Source organism: Aythya ferina (assembly GCF_964211825.1).
Source record: "Aythya ferina genome assembly, chromosome: 9".
NCBI lineage: Eukaryota > Metazoa > Chordata > Aves > Anseriformes > Anatidae > Aythya > Aythya ferina.
In genome coordinates this window covers 4,510,759-4,532,421 of record NC_140305.1, presented here as the reverse complement: position 1 = coordinate 4,532,421, position 21,663 = coordinate 4,510,759, and the positions used below count along the sequence as shown (strand labels likewise).

The following is a 21,663-nucleotide window of genomic DNA, read 5'->3' as shown; positions in this document are numbered from 1 at the left end:
CACCCAAGTACCAGTAGAAAGTAGATCTCTTACCAAGGAGGAAAAGCATCTATTTTCTTCCATAGCAGAGTGACTCCAAGGACCGTGGACACGACTCTGTGGCGTAATGAGTCACTTGAGTTGTAGCTGCTGTAAGCAGCACAGGAACTTTGCTTCTCTGCTTCAAAGAGTGGAGTGAAAACAGTGCTAAGAGATAATACAGAAGAGATGATGGAATGCTTTCCATAAATGCTAGTATGGCCTACTGACTGTATCTGTACTTGAAAACTCCTCCAGCATGAAGAAGAGAGGCATGGAGGCAGAGGGATGTAAAAACCAATGCTTCTGTGGCTGCCGCAGCAGCACTGCCCTTCCGTCCTGTTAGCGAGAGGCTTGCTTAAATGCATCCCAGGCTTTGGGACTTGACAAACTATTTATGGCTCAGTCAGTTTGTGTGGGTTGTAGGGAGGATGACAGAGAGCAAAAAGCAGCAAAGCAAAGTGTGAAAGGGACATTTTTCCACCGACTGCTTATATTATCAGATGGGGAGAGAGAAGTAATAGATTGCTGGCCAGAATAATGTAGCGATGCCATCACACGCACAAGCGCTCTATTGTTCATTTTGTTTTCCCAAATGCCGCATTCCTTGTCCTTTAGTGTAATAAGGATGTAATAAAGATTATCAGTTCAGGAGAGAGTGTTGGCTCACGGGTGTCCAAAGTTAGTTGTTAACTTTTCTCTAGTTTCAAAATGGAGGCTCGAGTGAGTGCTTGGTGGCTTTAAAGGGAGCCGGCAGATGTTTGAGATGCCCTTTCTCTTGCTGCTCGCTGCTACAGCTGAAGTAGCACAAAATGAAACACATGAAATGAAAAAGGAAACAGAACCTGTCAGACATTCTCTAACTTAACTCAGTTTGTCATCTTTAGAGTTGCATTAATAGGGACCACAAATATGATTTTAATACAACTTTATTTTTTACACATCAGAAAAGGAAATTATTGTTGACCTTTTGGAGCTTCGTTTTGGAAGCCCTGACATCCTTCTATTCCAGGCACTTTTTGTTCACGTTCTGAGTTTTTTCACCAAACTAATCTGGCTGTAACATTGAGACAATGTTTATTTCAGCCTTTTATTTTCTCAGGTGCACTGTCTTTCTTTTCAGGGCTTAAACATTGCAGACCTCTTCTTGAGATTTCCTTTAAAAAGGCATATGATTTATTCAGCTCATTTCATTACTGACCTGACATTTGTGTCAGTTTTTATTTTCAACGTATTTCTTAACAGAGGTTTAATGAGAAGCTAAAATTAGTATTAATGAGGTTTCCTGGAATGAACAGTCACCACATACGGTCTGACGTTTGGGTGGTCCTGCAGTTGGACTCGACGATCCGTCTGGGTCCCTTCCCACTCGGGACATTCTACCATTCGCGTTTTAGCGTCCACAAAACCGGAGAGCCCTTCTGCAGCTCGGCCGCGGTGAGGGCACAGCTCCCCTCGCGGCACACGACCAACGGGGCCGCGGCCATTTCGCGGCGCAGGCCGGGCGGGCGGCTCGCGGGGGCCCTCGGCAGGCGGGTGCCGCCCCAGGGGGCCCGTTCCGCAGCGCCGGGCCAGGCTCTGGCCTCTGTCGGGCCCTGTGGCGGCCTGTGGACGTGCCCGTGTGGTAAAGAGCCGCTTCTTCTGACGGCTTCTTTTTACCGCGGTCCCTCTGCAAGTGCTGCTCCTTCAGAAATAGCAGATTAAATATTAAATTTTAATTTCTGTATTGATTGATCTCTGGACAAATTGTTGTTGTTTTCATATGTGGTTTACGTAAGGCCACCGTAGAAACTGTGATTTTATTGTTCAACAAATAGTCCGTATCCTCGGAATTTTATAAAAGGTTGTTGCACTAAATAACAGCTGTTAATGCTTATTGAATATCTTCTGCATGCACAATTTGTGGTGCTTTACAAATTATAAGCATTATATTGTTTCACAAACAATGCCATTTACGTCACAGAGAAGCCAACGGCCACACTCAGAACAGACTGCTGAGAAGACTGGAAATAATGAGCTAGTCCTTTGACCCTATTTTGATGACTCTTTGACCCAAAAAGTGGGTAGAGCATGATAGGCGAGTAAGGCTGATAATCCTGGGCCTCTAAGAAGGTTACAAATTGCTTGCAGCAAACTCCAGATTCTCTGGTGTTTCACATAAGGCTCAGAAAACTCTCCATGGTTTCAGTATTTATTGAAATACACCTGACAGCTCTTAGAACAGAGGGTCCCTCACTGTCGGCTGCACTATTCTGAGAGCACAGAATATAGTATAGAGGGTATATGTCTGACCTATGGAAAGTGTACATCTGACCTCTGTGTCTAAGCTAAATGGCCCTGCTCTTGCTCCCTACAGTTCTTTCAGGGAAAGCTTCAGGGTCCCATCATTGACCTTATCCTTACTTTTTGTGAAAAAAGCATATTGTGAACTAAGAAGTAAAACTAATAAATAATGAGGTCTTCATTTTCTGTAGTTTCAGCAACTTTACAGAACCAGATCTAATCCTACTCTGTCAATAGCCAACCGCAAAGCTTTACTACCATTTGCAGGGTTAGAATCAAGCCCCTTGGCCTGATTCTGCCAGAGAGCTCCAGGCAGTTTTAGATAACTGTTCTTACAATATCCTTTGTCAGCCCAAGGTTTCAACTTACACAAGATCAGTAGGGAGAAGAGTCATCAGCTGATTGCCAAGTCTTGCTTTCTGTGGGAGAGCACAAAAAGCAAACTGTTACTAAATCTTTCAAACATTAAATTATTTTAACTAATTTCACCCTTGGTTTCATTCACCACTTATTAAAGTTAACTTATAAACGGAAACAAACACAGATCTCCTACCCATTGACAGAAAATATTTTATGAAATACTTTGTTTATAGTAAATAATGGGATAAATTGGAAAGAAGCCTGGATTCTGCAAATATATACACTATGAAAATAGCCAGTAAGTCTGTATAGATTTTCATGAAAGACAGAGGTTTCATTATTAGATATTATACAGTCCATAATGCATGAACACATGACACTTGTTCTGCAGTGCACACATTTGGGGCCCAAATAATGTAGAATATTTTTCTGGATATTTTTATTTGCTTGTTTTCTATATGTTTAGAGAGCCAGGTCTGCCTTCAAGTTGCTAGATATTTTAAGTCTCTTGTTTGGGAGATTACTAGCTTTTTAATATTCTAGAAGCCTTATGTCTATCTGCTTAGTTCCTTCTGAACTTCTGGCCCCTTCAAGATGTTTCAAATTTGACACCTAAAAATTGAGATGCTAATGAGTCTGCTGCTTTGATAGTAGTATAGTGTGTTCATATTGCTCACTGTATCTTGATTTATGTGTTTTTTAGTGCCGTTAATAAATTACAGTTAGCTGGAGTGGCCTGCAGCTTCTCCACTGCAGTCTGTGGTTGTTTAAGCTCTGACACCAGTATAAGCCTGGCTGCTCTATAACCTAGAGGCTATGTGGTGTGTGCGGCCGTTTTTTACCATAGTTAGCTGGCTATGATAACATCTCATTAGTCAGAACAATGAGGAGGCAGAAGGAAAGCTAAAATTGAAGCTCTAAGGATCTGACTCATTCAGTTTCTGGCACGAGGAGGTGCAAATTGCACTTCCTGAGTTTGCAGCACCTAGCAAACCTCAATTACACCCCAAATGCACTCTGCTATGAGAAGGCCTGCTGCTTGCTGCCTCTGCGTGTGCCCATCTAACATGCATGTTGCTGCTTCTCATTGCTAATTTTAATGTCTGTAGCAGCTACTTGTAGGATCTCAGCTGAAAGAAGGCTTCATCTTATTGCAATTCTCACTGGTTTTGCAGTCCTTGCTCAATGCCACCCATAGAGGTAAAGTAACAAGTATCCTGAAGTAACAGTATCCTGATGATCATCTGTTTAGCAAGAACTTGACAGACATAGAACCCCCATCGTCTCTGCCCTTACCTTTTGATATTGATAGGTGGACTGCTAACAACTGCAAACCCAACTCAGGCTGGTAATAAGCAGCACATTACATAGCTCTCTTCTCTTCTCTTCTCTTCTCTTCTCTTCTCTTCTCTTCTCTTCTCTTCTCTTCTCTTCTCTTCTCTTCTCTTCTCTTCTCTTCTCTTCTCTTCTCTTCTCTTCTCTTCTCTTCTCTTCTCTTCTCTTCTCTTCTCTTCTCTTTTCTCTTCTCTTTTCTCTTCTCTTCTCTTCTCTTCTCTTCTCTTCTCTTCTCTTCTCTTCTCTTCTCTTCTCTTCTCTTCTCTTCTCTTCTCTTCTCTTCTCTTCTCTTCTCTTTTCTCTTCTCTTCTCTTCTCTTCTCTTCTCTTCTCTTCTCTTCTCTTCTCTTCTCTTCTCTTCTCTTCTCTTCTCTTCTCTTCTCTTCTCTTCTCTTCTCTTCTCTTCTCTTCTCTCTTCTCTCTTCTCTTCTCTTCTCTTCTCTTCTCTTCTCTTCTCTTCTCTTCTCTTCTCTTCTCTTCTCTTCTCTTCTCTTCTCTTCTCTTCTCTTCTCTTCTCTTCTCTTCTCCTTTTCTCTTTTCTCTTTCTCTTTTCTCTTTTCCCAGAAATAGCAATAAACCTGTTTCTTAGATGTGTTTAATACTGGAACCCTGTTCCATCAATCAAAATAATTGTATTACTCTAATTCCATATAATTATACCAAAAAAAAAAAGGCAAAAGCTGACAAGAGCTCCAGTGTCTTTCTGAAAGTATGTTGCAGCCCTTTTCAGGTCACAAGCCCTGCCTGAGAAATCTCAGCAAAATGCCAATGCATTGTGTTGAAGCAAAGTAAGTCAGATTCAGCTTATGCTGTGCACATAGAGAGCCACAAGGTATGCTGAGGATGAGGAACCGGCAAAAGGAAATTCTGTCTGCAAACCTGTGGTGGCTAGAGCAAAGGAGGAGCTTTCAAGGGCAAGACAGTGAAGATGGTAGACAAGTTTTACCCAGTGCCCTTGTGCCCTACACAAACTGTTCTGGTACAGATACCCCTGTTTGCTGGATGCTATCTGCTACACAGGGTGCAAGGTTGCAGCTGGTCATGAACATGAACAAAGCAAGGCAGGCTTCAGCTAACTTTTCAGGACTTCCATAGATGTCTACTTGGGGGTGGATGGCTGTTGTCATTCTAAGGCTTCAACCCAAAATTTATCTAAAAAGTACAAATGTTTTGTGGTTGCTTCAGTTATATTTCCCAGGCCACTTACATTTTGCTTCCACAGTCAAAATTCACTGTGTGCATTTGAGATTCTGGAAAATGTTGAAGAGAATCCCAGGGAGGACTTTTTCATTAAAGGTGAGTTAATATTTCAATGATATTTTTATTTATATGTATTTATTTCTACAGCATTTAGAAAGTGCTCTCTTGAACCTCCCTGGAAAAAATTGAAGGCTATAGGACTTCACAAAAAAGCAAAGATCCAATCTGAAATGTGATACAAAGAGTTGACTAATAAGCAGTAAGAATGGATAATGCTGATGCAGGATTTGTGCGTGCTCAACCACATCTTTCATCTCCCTTATTTATACATTATGCCTATATAATGCCGTGACCTTGTAAGAATCACTCAAGCTATTTCCCACTGGGTAGTCTTTCCTCTATTCCTTCTCATAATACTTAATATTGCGTTATTAAAGAGGACTTATTTCTAAATTATTTTTATACATTTCTGAGAAAATTTTGACACAGTCTTGAAGATTTCTTTTTGAGTTGGTTATGGTATGGACAGGTAAGGTGAACTATATGCAATTAAATAGTTTCATGCCACAAGAAAAATACTGACAGTTCTCACTTTTGTACTGTACTTGGGTAGAAGAAAGATTTTTATAAAATTTCCAGACAGGAATCCTAGAAAACATATTGGGAACACAAAGAATATTGAGAGAGTGTTCCCCAAGATTTGATGGCATATGTCTTTAAATATTGCCTTAGTATGTTAAAACTTACCAAATTTTCCTACTACTGAATTACTTCAGTTTTTCATTCTCATAATTTAAATTCACTTTGTTCATATAATCTTTTTTTTTTTTTTAATCGTGAAACTTCTCTAAATGACATTCCTAATTTTTGGAACAGATTATTGGTTCAAAACCAAGTTATTTTTGAATGTGTCCTATCTTCCTAAATTTTACCTATAGTTAGGAACATTCTTTCTCATGAGCCCAATTAAACTTGGGTCACAAAGCTAGAAAGCATTCAGCATGAATTCCCCAAAATCTATCTCAACCCCGCCCTGTCCTATTGCAACTAGCAGTAACCCATCAGTAGAAGAGAGGCCATTACTTTACCATGAAATATGCGTGTATTTGTATTTCAATTTGTATCTACATATCTACATATATGTATACACATATACACGTGTGTTTACATATGCATATATGTATGCATATGCATATATATATCAAAAAATGGAAGAGCTTTACTTCTTTAGATTGTCAGATTAAATACTCCAAATGAAATCTGCGATACTTTTAAAATTAAGCTTTCACTTTCTATATAAACACTAATCATGCAGGAACAGGTTTCAGTTCCTATCAAATTCAGTCTTAACATGTTTAAGGTGTTGTAAAATTGGAAAATCTGCAAGGTGAAGACTTTTATTCTATACCAGGTATATGTGCTGATTCCACAGAACATACAGGATACAGCACTAGCTTTGTAGATCAGGCAAATACTTCCCTTATGGCAGAGGGCTACAGAAAATTTCCCAGAAAAACAGAAATTTTACTAGAAAAGTTTCCTAGGACTTCAATTAAAAACAAAACAAAACAAACAAACAAACAAAAAAACATCAGGGTGTCATTGAGTGATATGCAAAGTAGACACTACAAGATGCACTGGAATTATTGTGATTGAGCTCATTAAATGTTAGTTAGAGAATCTACCAAATTAGTGTAATCTATCTCCTGGTGTCTGCTAGGGTGATCCCAGTACTGCTCTTGCTTATGTTGTGATGTGAATAGTCAACCACATGAAGGCAGCTCAGACATGGCTTAAAACTTTGGCGTCTCAGAAATCCTGTTTTCTTCAGTCTGACAAGTAAAACCGGTGGGGCTTTGTTTCAGTGTTTCCAACCCACACTTAATTACTGTTAAGCTAATGTAGTGACACTAGTGCAAAGCTAGTCCAATCTAAATAAGAGCAAAAGAGATTGATTTATTTATGACAGATGAAGACATAATCTGGCTTCAATTTCAATGCCTAAACTCTTTTAAGTTTCAATCAAAAATCTTACTAAAACAAAGGCTCTACCATTCCAGACCATCCATTTTTTCTTGCATTTAAAAAACGACAATAAAAAACACTATTGCAAAGTCTAACATATATATGATAGGTGAAAATATGTTATGAATTTCTAATCAAAGAGGTAGTATAAAGAAATGTAGCCTGTGAAAGTTCTGCTGCAATATGATACTGCTGAGGGTCTCTATTGGATCGATTTGGGTCGGTCACAGAAGATTCACTGCGGTAAGACACAGTGAATTAGAATTTTAATAGTTCAGTTGAAAGGCACCTACAAAGATCATCAAATCCAACTGCCTGGCCACTTCAGGGCTAAGCAAAATTTAAAGCATATTATTGAGGGCGTTATCCAAATGCCTCTTGGACAATGACAGGCCTCAACCACCTTGCCAGGAAGCCTGTTCCAGCGTTTGACCACCCTCAGAGTAAAGAATTTTTTCCAAATGTCAAGTCTGAACCTCCCCTGACACAGTTTTTTGCCATTCCCTCATGTTCTATCACTGGTTACCAGGGAGCACCTCCATCTCCATTTCACGCGCTCAGGTGAGCAGATAGCAAAGAGGTCTCTTCTCAGCCTCCTTTTCTCCAGAGAAGACCACCCAAGTGCCCTCAGTCTCTCCTCATAAGACATGCCTTCCAGCCCTACTGCCAACTTTGTTGCCCTCCTCTAGACACTTTCAAATGCCTTACCATCTTTTTTATATTGTGGAGCCCAGAACTGCACACAATACTCAAGGTGAGGCCACACTAATGCTAAATATAGTGAGAGAATCACCCCTTTTGACCAGACAGCTGTGCTGTGTTTAATGCCCATCAGAATGAAGTTTGCCATTTTGGCTGCCTGGGCACACTGCTGACTCATGTTGAGCTTTCCCTTGACCGGCACCGCTGGATCCCTGGGAATGATTCCCTCTTAAAGAGCCTGCTGGTTTTGTAGACTATCTCCTAACAGCAGTCTTACATCTAAGCACTGAAGTAAGGTTCCTTTTATATGCCAACTATAATTATTGCAGACTGTGTCCAACTGCTGCCCACAACGGGCATGAAGCTGTGCTTGAACATGTTGGAGGAGGAGACTCGCACGAATGGTCCCCATGGCTCCATTGCAAGAGTTGTGCGAATTGATAAATTTTAATTTACAATATGTCTGCATACTGATCTAAATCAGCACACAAATCTAAACTGCAGATAAGACACTCAAGCTACCATTTCCTTTTGCCCGTACAAAGGAAATGACCAACTGATAAACGAATGACTAAGCAAAGCATATATATAGCTATTTATGCATATAAAAATTGACTTTCTAGGGCCCCTGACAACCACAGGAGACAGCGGTTTAATTTACTATGTTTATTCTGCTTATTATAATAAGCAATAGCACTTTTCTGCACATTTAGTGCATGCTTTCATTCCTCCATGCAATAAATGGAAGACAGAATGCCTACTGTATATGTACATATATATATATATATATACACATAGCAGAAGTAGCTAAGTGACACCCTTACTAAACAGATTATTCCAGGAGACCAGAAGGCTGATTTATGACAAAGCAGTGCATTTTAAAAGTATCTCCAGACGTCAGTACTGACATTGTTGAACTGACGCCTTATGACTGCACAGAGCCCTAGTGAAAATTGAAGTTGGTCTGTGCGGAGTAGGTTGAAGGCTAGAAGCCATAACTCTACTCTGAATTAATGTATTAGTGTAAAGAGATTGTGAGGAACAAGTGACTGTCTCCTGTGAGAGAAGCTGTAGTCACTGGTCACTACTTTCCCTTTTCCTTAAATAAAAGAAAAGAAATAGTGTTTCCTTTGATGTGAAAAGCACTTGGAATATCTGCCCCTGATATATACTCATCAAAGCAAACCTCCTACACTGCATATTTTACCCCAAACTTTTTGCAGCATGTGTGGAACATTTTAAAGCATGTTTTCATTGTCTCACATGTATCTCTAGAGATATATCACCTTCTTGTACCATGCAGACTCAGTAAGGAGATGCTGACTATGCCCTATCCCCATACTGTCTATGCACAGAAGTATTCCTGAAGAAGCTGCCTATCGACAAAATATGTAAAATCTAGCTACACAGTTTTGTCAAGTCAGAAATTATACCTTGTACCTGTTTATGGTTTACTGTTATATTACAAACAACCACAGTCTGGCTTTACATGTAATAAAAATTAGGCAACTGTTCTCAGAAGCAACCGTGTTAGCCAGGAAACATGGTTGCTTGTGGTAATCCTATGGCTAACAACTTAGCAGCAACAAGCTATGAGCAAAATGAAAGTGTGCATCAGTTATTAAATGACTTTTGGAAACAGGCTCTCAAGTTACCTAACTGCTTTGGAAACGCTTAAACTAGTGTTTCTGTACCTAAGTTCTTTCTTAACTGATGCTCAGATGGGAGAAGCTGAGATTCCTCAGATCATTTGCAGTGATCCCTCTGAAATATCTTTTTTTGTTGTTTTGTCATTGTTCTTAAGCATTAAATTCAGTCTTCTCAGTCATGTGCAAATACAGGGAGTATCCATTGAAAATGCCTGAAAATCAATTGATCTAATGAAAAATCATATATTTCTGACTACAAAAAGAAAATTTTAAATGTTGTTCAGAACTATCATCTATATAGATATTTTAAAGCAAACATTCAGAGCAGATTGTCATACTGGGTGCTAGGTAAGTCCTTTCATGAATATACCTTATTTTTCTACTAAATGTAGTACTTGTGAAAGACACTTGGGTCATGGTTTTGGAGGCCAAAATGCTTTAGCTATTTGGGCTATTGTATTGCAAGCTTATTTCACTGCACTGCTGGTTTTGGCTGGGATAGACTTAAGTTTCCTCATAGTAGCTTTTATGGTACTAAGTTTTGGATTTGTGACCAAGACAACAAAGGAGTGTTCTAGTTATTGCTGAGCAGTGCTTATAGAGCAGCAAGGTCTTTTCTGTTTCTCATGCTTCCCTGCCAGCGAGCAGGGAGGTGCACAAGAATTTGGAAGGGGAGACAGCCAGGACTGCTGACCCCAAATGACCAAAAGGATATTCTATACTGTATCTTGTGCTCAGCAATAAAAGCTGGGGAAAATAGAGGGGAAGGGGAGGCACACTTGGAGGGAGATACGGAGTTTGTCTTCCCACTAACCATTACCCACGATGAAGGACTCTTTTCCTGGCAATGGCTAAACATCTGCCTGCCAATGGGAAGCAGGGAATGAATTCCTTACTTTGCTTTGCTTATGCTTGCAGCTTTTGCTTTATCTATTGAACTGTCTTTATCTCAATCCCCAAGTTTTCTCCCTTTTACCCTTTCAGTTCTCTTCCCCATCCCACTGGAAGGAGGGAGTGTGGGGCTTAGCTGCCTACTGGCGTTAAACCACAATTACTCCTCTGCCTACTGAGGGACCATGAAGAAGGTTTAAAGAGTATCTTAATCTCTTTATTTGTCTGTTCCTTGTTTGGCCCTCTAAATATCATTAAAGGAACTAGCTACCAGCTAACTATGAAAAATGTTTTTTATGGTGAGGATACTTTTTGCTTCCATACTCTCTTAAATTCATCTTTTTGCTAAATAGCCACCAAAAGGAGACCGTTAGGAATATGCTTTACAGGTCCTTGTCTGACATTTTTCCAATCATGAAAAACAATACAGCAAAAATAAAGGTTACAGTAAACTCAGCTAATAAATGTGTGCAGCCAATGATCTCTTATTGTGAGTAGCTGCTAACTGTGCCTGTGGTTGGTGGGAGGGAAATAGCTTGCTGTGCAAAGTATGACATCTATGGTTTGTTTTCTTTTATAGGACCTGGGAGCTGGCTTTAAAGATCACGAACGTATTCAGTAATTCACCAGAAGGGAAATAGTCTGTATTACTGCATAAAGAAAATGTAGTAAAAACACCCCTTTATACAGTTGATTTCATGTTTATTGCTTCAGTTAGGTTGCTAATATCAAAAATAGTTTGAAATCACTCTTCCAATGATGAAAGAAATTCAGTGATTTCATGTGTGAGTTCAACGCCTCTGTTGTTCTCACCTCTGTGACTGGCACTGTCTGCTACACAGTAGAAGCACTTGATGTGAGAACTCCACAATTGTAATCTAGATAATCTTTGGCATACAAGGAACAAGTGGGAGGAGAACTTTGACTTCAATGGCACTTAACCAGTGTCTTGCTGTGTGTGCTGTCCTTTGCAATATTTACCACTGATGCACGCGGTGAAACACTAAGTCATCACTTATGGCTGGATTACAAAAAAACCTTAAAGCTATTTGCCTGCTACTAAGAGAAGGAATAAAAGAAATACCTGAAGATATATTCAGAAAAGAACCCCCTTTCCCAACTGCGCTTGGAAATTTTGCCAGAACAGCTGGAATTTTTTTAATTGTAGTTCTTACAATCATCATTGTAATTGTCTAGTGCCTCTTCTGCAGAGAAGGAAAACATGCTGGCCATTTAAATAGCTCAAATAAAAAGGCCAGAAAAACTATCATTATTCATGGACTGCAAATGAGTTTGAATCTTCTTCTGTGTTTGATAATAACAGCTGTTGGAAGACACCCTCATAATACTATATAAATTTATCAGCATTTTTGTTTGGTTATTCCCTCGGTGCTTTAGTTCTGTGGTTTATGGTCTGCAAAACAAAGAACTGCAAGCCAGTAGGCAAAGACTTAATTCATTTTCTGACCACATCATAAACAATAATGACATAGCATCTATTCAGTTTACTGAGTTAGGTGACTGATCCCAAATGTAAAACTCTAGCTGTTCTGTAGTTCAGAAAACACCATCATGCCAGCACTGTGAAACAAACAAGAAAGCCTTGAATAGTCTTGTACAAAGTGTTCATACAGCACTGGCTGGAATTTAAGGGAGCTTAACCACCTTACAGAACAGTATCTTCATAATCACAAAAGGTAAGACTGCATAACTAATAGAGTATAGTCTATGCTAGCCTGCACAAGTAAGCATGGGTAATTATGACAGCTTTGTTTTGGCATGTGCTAACAAGTTACAAACACTTTTATAGTCTAGACGTCCTCTGGCTGAAAGCACAAACTTACATGTTTGTCACTGCATCTCTGCTTGTGATGGCTGGATTATGCAAGCATATGCTATATCCACAACTCTGTTATGTTCGTAAATGTACTTCAAATGAACTCCTATGTAGCACTTAACATAGCTATTTTCTCATTCGTTTCTTCATATTTATCTTAATAGTCTTATTAATCCCTGTGCAATGTAGAGTCTCTCCTCCACAAGAACAGCAACTATGTTGTCTATAATGTTTGTGTTAACTGCTTTGGTACACATCACACTGCAGCAACCTGTGAGGATAAAATGATGGAAGAAATCCTCTTTCTTGCATCTGAAATGTGTTGTCTATAAAGCTGTCTTCCTCACAAAAGTGAGTTTCTTCCATATCTCAGTGTGCCGAGGAGTATGTGTGGAGTATCCTGGATAGACCTTTCTTGCTTTATAAATCTTGCTCTATAAATTTTGCCTCACTCCCATTCCCGCTATCATACAAATTTTGTCAAGCAAGGAGCTCTTGATCTTACAAAGCTGACACATTGTTCTTATAGGACCTCTGAACATGTACTTTGAGGAAGGGCATACATATTTTTTACATCTTGCTTCCCCACACTTGCTATATCCCCTGAAAAGTCTAGCAGTCACCTTTAAGAGTTGGATTTTTATTTTTGGAGAGGTTACCTAAGGCATAAAAAAAAATTTAATGGATTTTTTTTCCAGCATCACTACCCCAAGAGACCCCGTTATGAGTACATACATCAGAAAATGAACTACCAGATTTTAAATAATTGTAGAACTACAGGAAATCAAATCTGTGGCTTACTTGTCTTTAATGTTTAACCTTTTAGGATATGCTTGTTTTTAGCTTTTATATATACCTGTGAAAAATAAAAATTATGTGAAAATAAACTTCTTTTCTTTTTTCCAAATAAAAGCTAATATTCCTTCTAATCATAGGATTCCACAATCCTATCCCATAATTCTGTGATGAGGAAAAAAAATACACTGCATTCAGGGCGAAATTTCAGTAGCTGCTGAGGTACTGTATGATTCACTACATACTTACATGTTTAACTTGTGACATTTAAATTTGAAAACATTGGCCATGTGTATGTGATCTTGTATTTGCAGGTCTAACAAGCGGCTGAAAAAGAAGGTGAAAACTGCTCATTTAGCAGTGAGTTAGGTGAACCAATGAAATCCTCCACTGAAACTTAAAGTATGAAAAAAAAATGAGGAAGTATGAGCCCAACCACTTGCCAATTTCTTCTGTGATCAGACAGAAGATAAGCTGGTTTTGGTTTGGCGTTTATACTAAGTTAATATTGTAAGTACAGCACAATTTGCATGGGAACTGAAAATTAAAGCCAGCTGATAATAAGCTCCACTTTACCATTTGGAACGAGCCCTCAGTTTTAGGTACACCGAGGAAAAAAAGGTTTACTGCCTAATAGTATATCATAAACAGAGAGTATGGTAGCCAAGTAATGACTTGGAAAACAAAGGCCTGAGGTTTGTGTGCATGCTGAGGCTAGTGCTGCCTGATCCTGGCAGGCTGCGGATGGGGGCTGCCAGCCCAGCACTGCTCACCAGTGCCCCTGCACAGCCACCCACCAGGCCATGTGCTGAGCCATGCTGGGGAGCCATGCAGACTACTGGAGGTCTGCGCTTTCATTAGTGCTTGTTTAAACCTAGAGTTTAGTGAGGAAAACATCACAAGATGTCAGAAACAATGCATGAATTCTGAAGCGCAACACCGACTAAGCATGTCAGCCAGAGCTACACAGCTTCAGCATCTCTGGAGTGCTATGTAAAAACATGAAAACAACCTACATAGTGATACCACAGGCCCATATTAGCCACAGAGGTTAAAAATAATTTCAAAAAATACTAGAAAATAGTAATAATAATAATAAAAATAAAGATTTATTTTTCAGCATACATAAATCGATATCCTGGTGCTTGTTTTATCCTCTTATGCACAATGTTGAGACAGGAGAGTAGAGAAGGTGAAAAGGGTTCTGCTATAGGGAGGTGGGGAAACTCCAAGCTGATAGATGGAAAAAAAGTGCTGTCTGAGGACTGGAGTAGCACAGTTTGTAGCAGTCCATTCTGAGTATCACTTAACTGCTGAATCTTTGCAGTTTACCATCATTGAAAATACAGCACCAGATTTAGAAAAACCGCAGTTTGAAACTTGAATAGTGGTGGAAACTGTCATCTCTGCAGAATTTTGGCAATAAGAGTAGAGTGATTGAGGGACTCTCTCTTCTGACTGTCTTGTTCACAAGCATTTGCTGCCTTGGCAAGGAGTCTCACATCCCAGACTCCAGGAAGCAGTTCTCAATTTTCCCTTTCTATGCCTCTTTACTTCTTTGGGGTTATAACTGTAGGAGCAGATGGTCCTAGGTTCAGTCACTAGAGAAGATTTATGGTGGCTGTGATTAATGTAGTTATTTTAATATCTTTTAAAGGAAGAGATTACAGTTAAATTCAATTTAATTTGATAAACCTTTAGGTTATATCCGATTTTTGCATAGGTTAATCATTAGTAAGGTGACCACAAACTAATGTAAACTCAGACATTTTCAAACAAATATGCTCAGCAAGTTATATTTAACAAGATGCTAAACATTCCAGAAGTATCTAACCCTTTTTTTTTCAATAGAGCTCCTCCTAATGAAAGTAAGTGGTAATGCCAATGAGAATTTTTGCCAGTAGGCAAAACCTAATGAGGGATGTAACTAATTTCTGACTTTTTCCCCATATTCCATATGTGAGTTCAGAAACTGCTACTTTTGCTTTGTTGTGTTTTTATGCTTTAGCTGTTTTCTCGCTGTTCCTCCTCTGCATTTGTCCAGACAGTGCTCCATTTTACAGCAGCAGAGAAGCTCAAAGAACAGAAGCAGCCATCCTGCTTTCCTACAGTGAGTAACAACAGGCTTCAAATAGCTGAAAACTATATGCCATATAGAAAAAGAAACATATAGACTGATTGTTCTTGTTCTTATCCTTTCCTTTTGGTAGACTATGATTGTTATTGCTGGTTATTGTATAGTTATATTTTGTTAATGGAGAGGATGTCTTCTGATAAATTATACTGAGGGTTTCAGAATGATGGTGACAGTTGATGGGTTATCATTTCGGAGAGTGTAGGTAGAAACACCTTGGGGTGTATCTTTAAGCTTGCCTTTACTATAAATGTTCCATTATCCTGCAAGCTTTTCAGCATAAGTTCCAAGAAGCTCTCTCAGGAAATGTAGTTGTGTACACATGTAAAGATAGGTTGGAAGATTCTACAAATGCTGATTGGAAACAGTCCTTGGGTTTAAATAGGCTGAAGACTAGATAGCAGTTTAATAGAGCAGTATATCTAGTCTCTTCTATAGAAGCTGATGTCTACCGTCAATAACTATAATCATGGGATTAATTTGCCAAATTTTTGGTATTTTCAGGAGAAAACATGCTCTAAATACATATTTTAACTTTTAGTGTTCCTACTGTGAAGTAAAGCTAGTATCATGTATATCACAAGTATTCTCTCTGAATGCCTTCAAATCAAATGGTAATAGTTTTTGGTGATACATCTTGTTTTCTGTTTTCACATGCGCTGTGAGTTGTGTGGTCTCTGATGGTGAAGCCATGTTCTTTTTGTGCCTTTTTCATTAACAACTAAGATCCTGGAAATCAAGTTACATCCTTACTTGTAGTTCCACCCAGCTTTTTAGGCCTGGAGCTTCAGTTAAACTCACAGTAAGGCCATATTGCTCTCCCTGAATTTGCTGTGAATTAGCAGACTGAAATTTAGCTTGTGAAAGAAAATACATTTTAAGCTCAGTTAAGAAGAGTTGAACTTGCATGATTACTTTCCAAAACAGATTTACTCTCAGTGTTAGAAGCTTCTAACAAAACTGGTTAGCACATTGCTGGCAAAAGATTTTGTGAACATGTTTTACTTGGATTGTTTTACTTTGACAGTGTGGTTTGAAACACAAAGGCTATTGTTTAAAAAAAACATGAATGCTAATTTGCATTCCATTGCTGGGTTATTACACAGGGTGTAGAAAGAAAAAGCGAGTTCTGATTTAAAAAAAAAAAAAAAAAAGTTTCCTTTTCCCTTTCTTTGTCTTCCTTGTGTCTGGTTCTCCTTTATTTTAACGTTTCTTCTCCAGAATATGTTCTTTGAGACACTGAATGTTCTCTATCACTATTAAGGAAATGCAAGTACACCCACAGCTGTGCCTGTGGATCATCTAGTGGAGCTGTATTACTACAAAAATTAATTTAACTTACAGAATCATATCTATACAGACATCTGTGAGCAATGACACTTGTAATATATCTGCTCTGAAGCTAGGAGGTAATTGCAGTATGAAAATCTGTACTCAAACCACTCCCGAAAACGTGGGGTGTAGTTTCACAAGTGGCATAGGCCCTGCTTAGACCACGCTGCCACCGCATCTGCCACTATCCATTGATTCTCAGCTCCAAGCCGAGTTCTCCCATATAGCAGCGTGGTGGGATATATCCAGAAATAACAAAGAAAATCAGTTTTTGTTCGAACTGGTGATCTGGTCAAACTCAATAGGCAGCACCACAAATGCTAAGGCTTAGCACAAAGAGGCTGGGAGAGCCAGGCCATGGGAAAGGAAGAAGCAGTAGGACTGTCAAGACCTTGAGAGCACTAATAGGCCTTTATTGGCCTCAGCTGGAGCCTCCTCCTACACCCTTGTCCGTGGGCCCCGGGGCTCTATTTAAGGTTGGGTGCACCAATTTTCCTAGTAGCCATGCTTGTGCCTGGCTGTGGAGTCTGTTGACTTGGGTTAGTGAGGAGTGTTGTGATCTCAGATCTGTGAACGGACTTTGCAGCCTGATGTTGGTCCTGTCACCATGGTCCTGTTGGGTGATCACAAGGTTATTTCTGATCCTTGCTGGGCGTTATCCTGAACTGGCTTTCCTGCTCGGTCTCAGCTCTGCTCTGATGCTGTTGACATGCCTAATAACTACAGGATTGTGCCCAGTCCTGATCTACATGGTGACTTCTCAGCTTTGTTTTAGTCCTGCGTCATTGTTATGAACTTGCTCTGTGATCTGCGTTGACCCTGGCTGCTACCACAGCCGGCCTGCCCCGCTCCCTTGTTTAGGTGCAATGATATCTGGTGGTGCCTCTACTCTGCTTGCTGTGCTTTTATCTCCTTGTCCCTCAGGGAGCAGCCAGCCCTCGGTAATCCCTGATAAGGATCAGGTACTGGTAGTAGTAGTGTGTAGTAGTGGTCGTAGTAGCGTGGTCTCTGACTGTCTCCCATCAGCCTCAAGAAATCACAAGACTGTTCAGAGGTGGCAGTAACAACGAAGATATTCTTACAGGAGCCGCTTCCAAGGGAAGTGGTCCTGCTTCTTCTTCAACTACAGACGCGTGTTCACACCCTTCTTCCTTGTGCTACCACAAGAGTTTGTGCAGCAAGATGATGAACTGGAGCAATAATGTCGGCTCTTGAAGACAACAAGGCATGGATGTACTCAGGGCGGAAGAGTGGTTCATGTAACTTCACCCTGAAGTGCTTCTGGAAGTCTGGCTGAAAGATCGCTGAGGTGAAAGATCGGGAATTTTACTGTGTACACACCAGGTCTGTTTGGAATCCTGGGGACTTGTGATTTGCCAGGGCTGAAAACAATAATAGTGTGTCTTCTGTTCTGGTGCTATCCAAACTATCTCTGGGACACGAAGGCCCCACCACAGGTACATCCTGCAACTGGCAATGTAGTTGTTTAGGCCTTTCGTACGTAAGTGAGCAAAGCAGTAAGCATATTCATTTAGGCCCAATGGTGCTGGGCATACAGAGTCAACTTTCAATTCGTTTTGAATGGGAAAGGGGTCAAAATCCAAGTGTTTTGTGCTTGCATCTGCCAACTGAATTGTGTGGTGGTGAGACCATTTAGTACTGTTTTTTGCTTTAATTACTTAATATTTCTACTTTTTTTTTTTTTTTTTTTCTAATATATCTTTTCTGTCAGAATTAAAGTAATATCTTGATTGGGCATGTATCTGAACCAGGAATATTTAGAAAATAATAACCTCTGAAATCTTTGACCCATTAAATGAAATCTTCAAGAAAAAACTCTTGCCATTGACCCTATTTGCATCAGGGAAGATAGTGATTAATCAGAAATGGAGACTGAGCTGCGTGCTCTTGATCATTCACATGTTCTCTCTAGATCTGGATTTAGGCATGCTGAAGAAGCTTGTATTGCAGCTGAGTACTCTGGATCTGCTTTGTGACTCTCCTATTCAGCTCATATGCAAACATATTTTTTATTTTTTTATTTTTTACTAAATAAGAGGTTGGGTTTTTTTGGTTTTTGTTTTTTTTAATCAGAACTGAAAAAGCTGGAACTGACCAGCAAATAAAATGTATCTTCAATATAAACAAGTAAGAAGTCTTTAAGAAGATCTATGAAGATGGGAAATGGTAATGACAAAGAATTTATTCAGTATGTTGTAGGGAAAAAATGCATCTCATAAATTACTCATTACTTGTTGTTGGATATTCATAAGAATATTTGCTTTCTTCTACCATTACTGTTGCAGAATCTGTTAAGCACTTAATTAAAAATAATTTGCTTTAGCACTAGTAAGAAATATTTGCATAAAGATTGGAGTATTTTAGAAACTTCCGAAGTTCCAGAATTTATCAACTATCATGAACACATTTGGAATCGGTGAAAGGGCGGTCTAAGAGGTAGCAGAGCCAAGCAGACACATCAAACAGACTGCCGGTGTACAGAGGAAGAGATGAATGGTATCAAGGGTAGAAGAAAGATTAAGGATTATTTTTGTCTAGAATAGTCTCTGATGCTTGGTACAGCTCGAGCTATACTAAATCAGATTAAGATAGATTAAGATTAATGAGTACCAAATTAACCAATTTCTAGGATATTCAGTAAGGAAAGGCAGCCCAAACAGCTATTAAATGCTTTTTTCAAGAGCTTGGATTTGATGAAGGAGATCGGAATGGTTCTCAAGGAGACATGTTTGTATTATTTTAATTGTTGTGCCCTCTTTTCTATATCTAGGTTGATGTTTTAATGAAAAGTGAATGCAGTCATCCTGTCCTTTTCTTTGAAGTCATAGTGTGAATAATACAAATGATTGATTCAGTTCTAGTGGCCATAACTTAAAATATTCTCCACTTCTAGATTTGCACCCAAGTAACTCAGCATAACCAATAATTTCTGGTGTGCATAAATAACAAAATATGGTTTGGGAAGCCTTTTATAATGTTTGTATCTGACATCCCATTTCCATTTGTCTGACAAATCTTCCTGGTTGGGATTATCCACTTGTGCACATGGTTCTGGGTTCTGTTCCTGTGTGCATCAGTTAACCTCTCTGTCTTTTTCTCTTTCCATCCATAAAATTAGCATAATAATGCTAATTTATTGCAGGCTATAGTTAGGCTCAATTAATGTTTGTAATGATCTCTGAGATTGTTGGATAAAACATGCTGTAAAAGTGTATTATTATTGTTAATAGAGCCTTTTATATAAGGCTCTCTAAAAAAGCACTATCATTGCTCGCTAGCTTTAGTCCTAGAATTTCATTGGAATTCCTTGGGATACCACTTGACCTCAGTTCAAGCTAAACTAGTTTAGACTTCAGAGATCTGCAATTTGTAGAACATCTTTCTTAAAATTAGTTACCTCACTAGCGGGGACTATAAATAGGCCTTAACCGTAGCAATGATAGCAGTATAGGAGACTGGTAGTAGGCAAATCTCAAGCTATACCATGGCAGGAAAAGATCAGTAGCCTGGAATTCATTGTTAATACTCTTGGGTTTTGGTTACATGTACCAGGTTAATAGTTGGAAGACTGATACAAGAAATCCCCTCTAATTTGTCAGGACCAGATGAAAAAGGCGCAAGCTTTAGAGGTGGACTGGTTGGGAGAAACAGATTGAGCAGATATACTGACCACAGTGAGCAGCCTTCCCTTTGCAGCATAATGGATAGGTGAGCCTGAGGAAGTAAGCTTGAAATGGATTTTTTTTTTGTTGTAGTTGTTGCTACATATGTTGTTACTGCTTGGAGCTGTGACACAATCATCTGTACACATGGGATGTGAGATTTCTTTGTCCTATTATGTGACATTTGATTTTATTGAATGCAAAACAGTTTTCTTGTAACTTCCAAAACATTATATTTTCTGCTGACATACTTCAGCATCCTACCCCTATGTGTTCTGGCACTTGTATTGTTCAAAATTAATTTCTTAATGTTCACAATAATGAGAAATGTGTGCTATCATCATCCTCTCTGTTCTCCAAAACATCTGAATAGTCCCTGTTCAAACTTTAGGGAGGAACAAAGAATCAATTACGGTTGTAAGCAACCATGTCCACAAAACTGATCTTGCTTAAAATTATGTTTTTTGGAAGTAACTCTATTGAGGAATTTATAAAAGGAAACTTTCTTCTATGATGTAAAATAGCCAGACTTTCTTTTGCAAAGAATAGATTCCATGTTGACTGTTCTGAGAATTTTTTTTTCAACCTAATTATTATTGTCATTCTTGCCTGCTGTCTAGTACATGTTAACAATGACTTAGCCAAAATGTTTGTATCTCTATCCAGAATTTTGTGTGACAGGGGAAAAAAAGAGCCTCTTCCCGTATTGAATCTTTGTGTTTGCTGCTCTCTAAAAGAAAAGTCTTCCCCTTAAAATCAGAAGAGAAGAAATAGGTGATGTGAGCACCCATTGTGTACATCAACACAAGAGAAGCACAGGAAAAGTCTAAGTAGGGTTGTCAGGTGTTTTGCACCATTTAATACAGAGAAAAATAAAATTGATATGGACAGAGTAAAAAAAAAAAAAAAAAGCTTCAATATCTAAGTTTGTTAATCGGGTAAATTAGTCAGTGATACGAGTCAGAAATATGAAACCTTTGGCATAGTGTCTGGCAGCAGTTCAGAAAGCAAATAGGGTCTTAGGCGGTATAATTAGAGGGAGACACTATGCTCATCAATAGAGGTAATTAAAGCTCTATTCAGAGAAAAAGTAAGACAAAGCCACTTGTTATTGCTGACCATTTTGAGCGTCATGTTACACAGAGAATACAAAGATACAACCTGTAAAGTCATCACTTCAGATTCTTCAGATAGATTTAGGTTTTAAAGAAATGCCTTTTATCACTTGTTTACAGTGAATCCCAGGTGTTTTAATCCTTAAAGATAATTCTATAGTTTATAGAGTACTAGACTGTAAGTGGCTGTTAGAAGTGCTTCACAAAAAAAACATAGATAGCACCTCCATATATCTTAATATGTGACTTGTCTGTGATTCTTCAGTTTAGGTAAGTCCACGCTTTTTCCTAATTCATACAGATTC

General features: G+C 39.0%; 1 protein-coding gene across 3 annotated transcripts in view; it reads right to left on the bottom strand.

Moving 5' to 3' along the window:
* Positions 1-671: 671 nt before the first annotated feature.
* LOC311441698 (uncharacterized protein) overlaps positions 672-21,663 on the bottom strand; it is a 26,310-nt gene continuing 5,318 nt past the window's right edge. For 2 of the 3 annotated variants that reach the window (XM_084530129.1, XM_084530130.1), the window contains exons 3-4: positions 2,671-2,720; positions 672-1,702 (exon numbers count right to left, since the gene is read on the bottom strand). In XM_084530129.1, the coding sequence (XP_084386255.1) occupies positions 1,291-1,702; positions 2,671-2,720 (462 nt within the window). In that variant the 3' untranslated portion in view covers positions 672-1,290. Of the gene's footprint in view, positions 1,703-2,670; positions 2,721-3,957; positions 4,089-21,663 lie in introns of those variants that run through there. The other variant, XM_084530131.1, reaches the window with a different exon arrangement.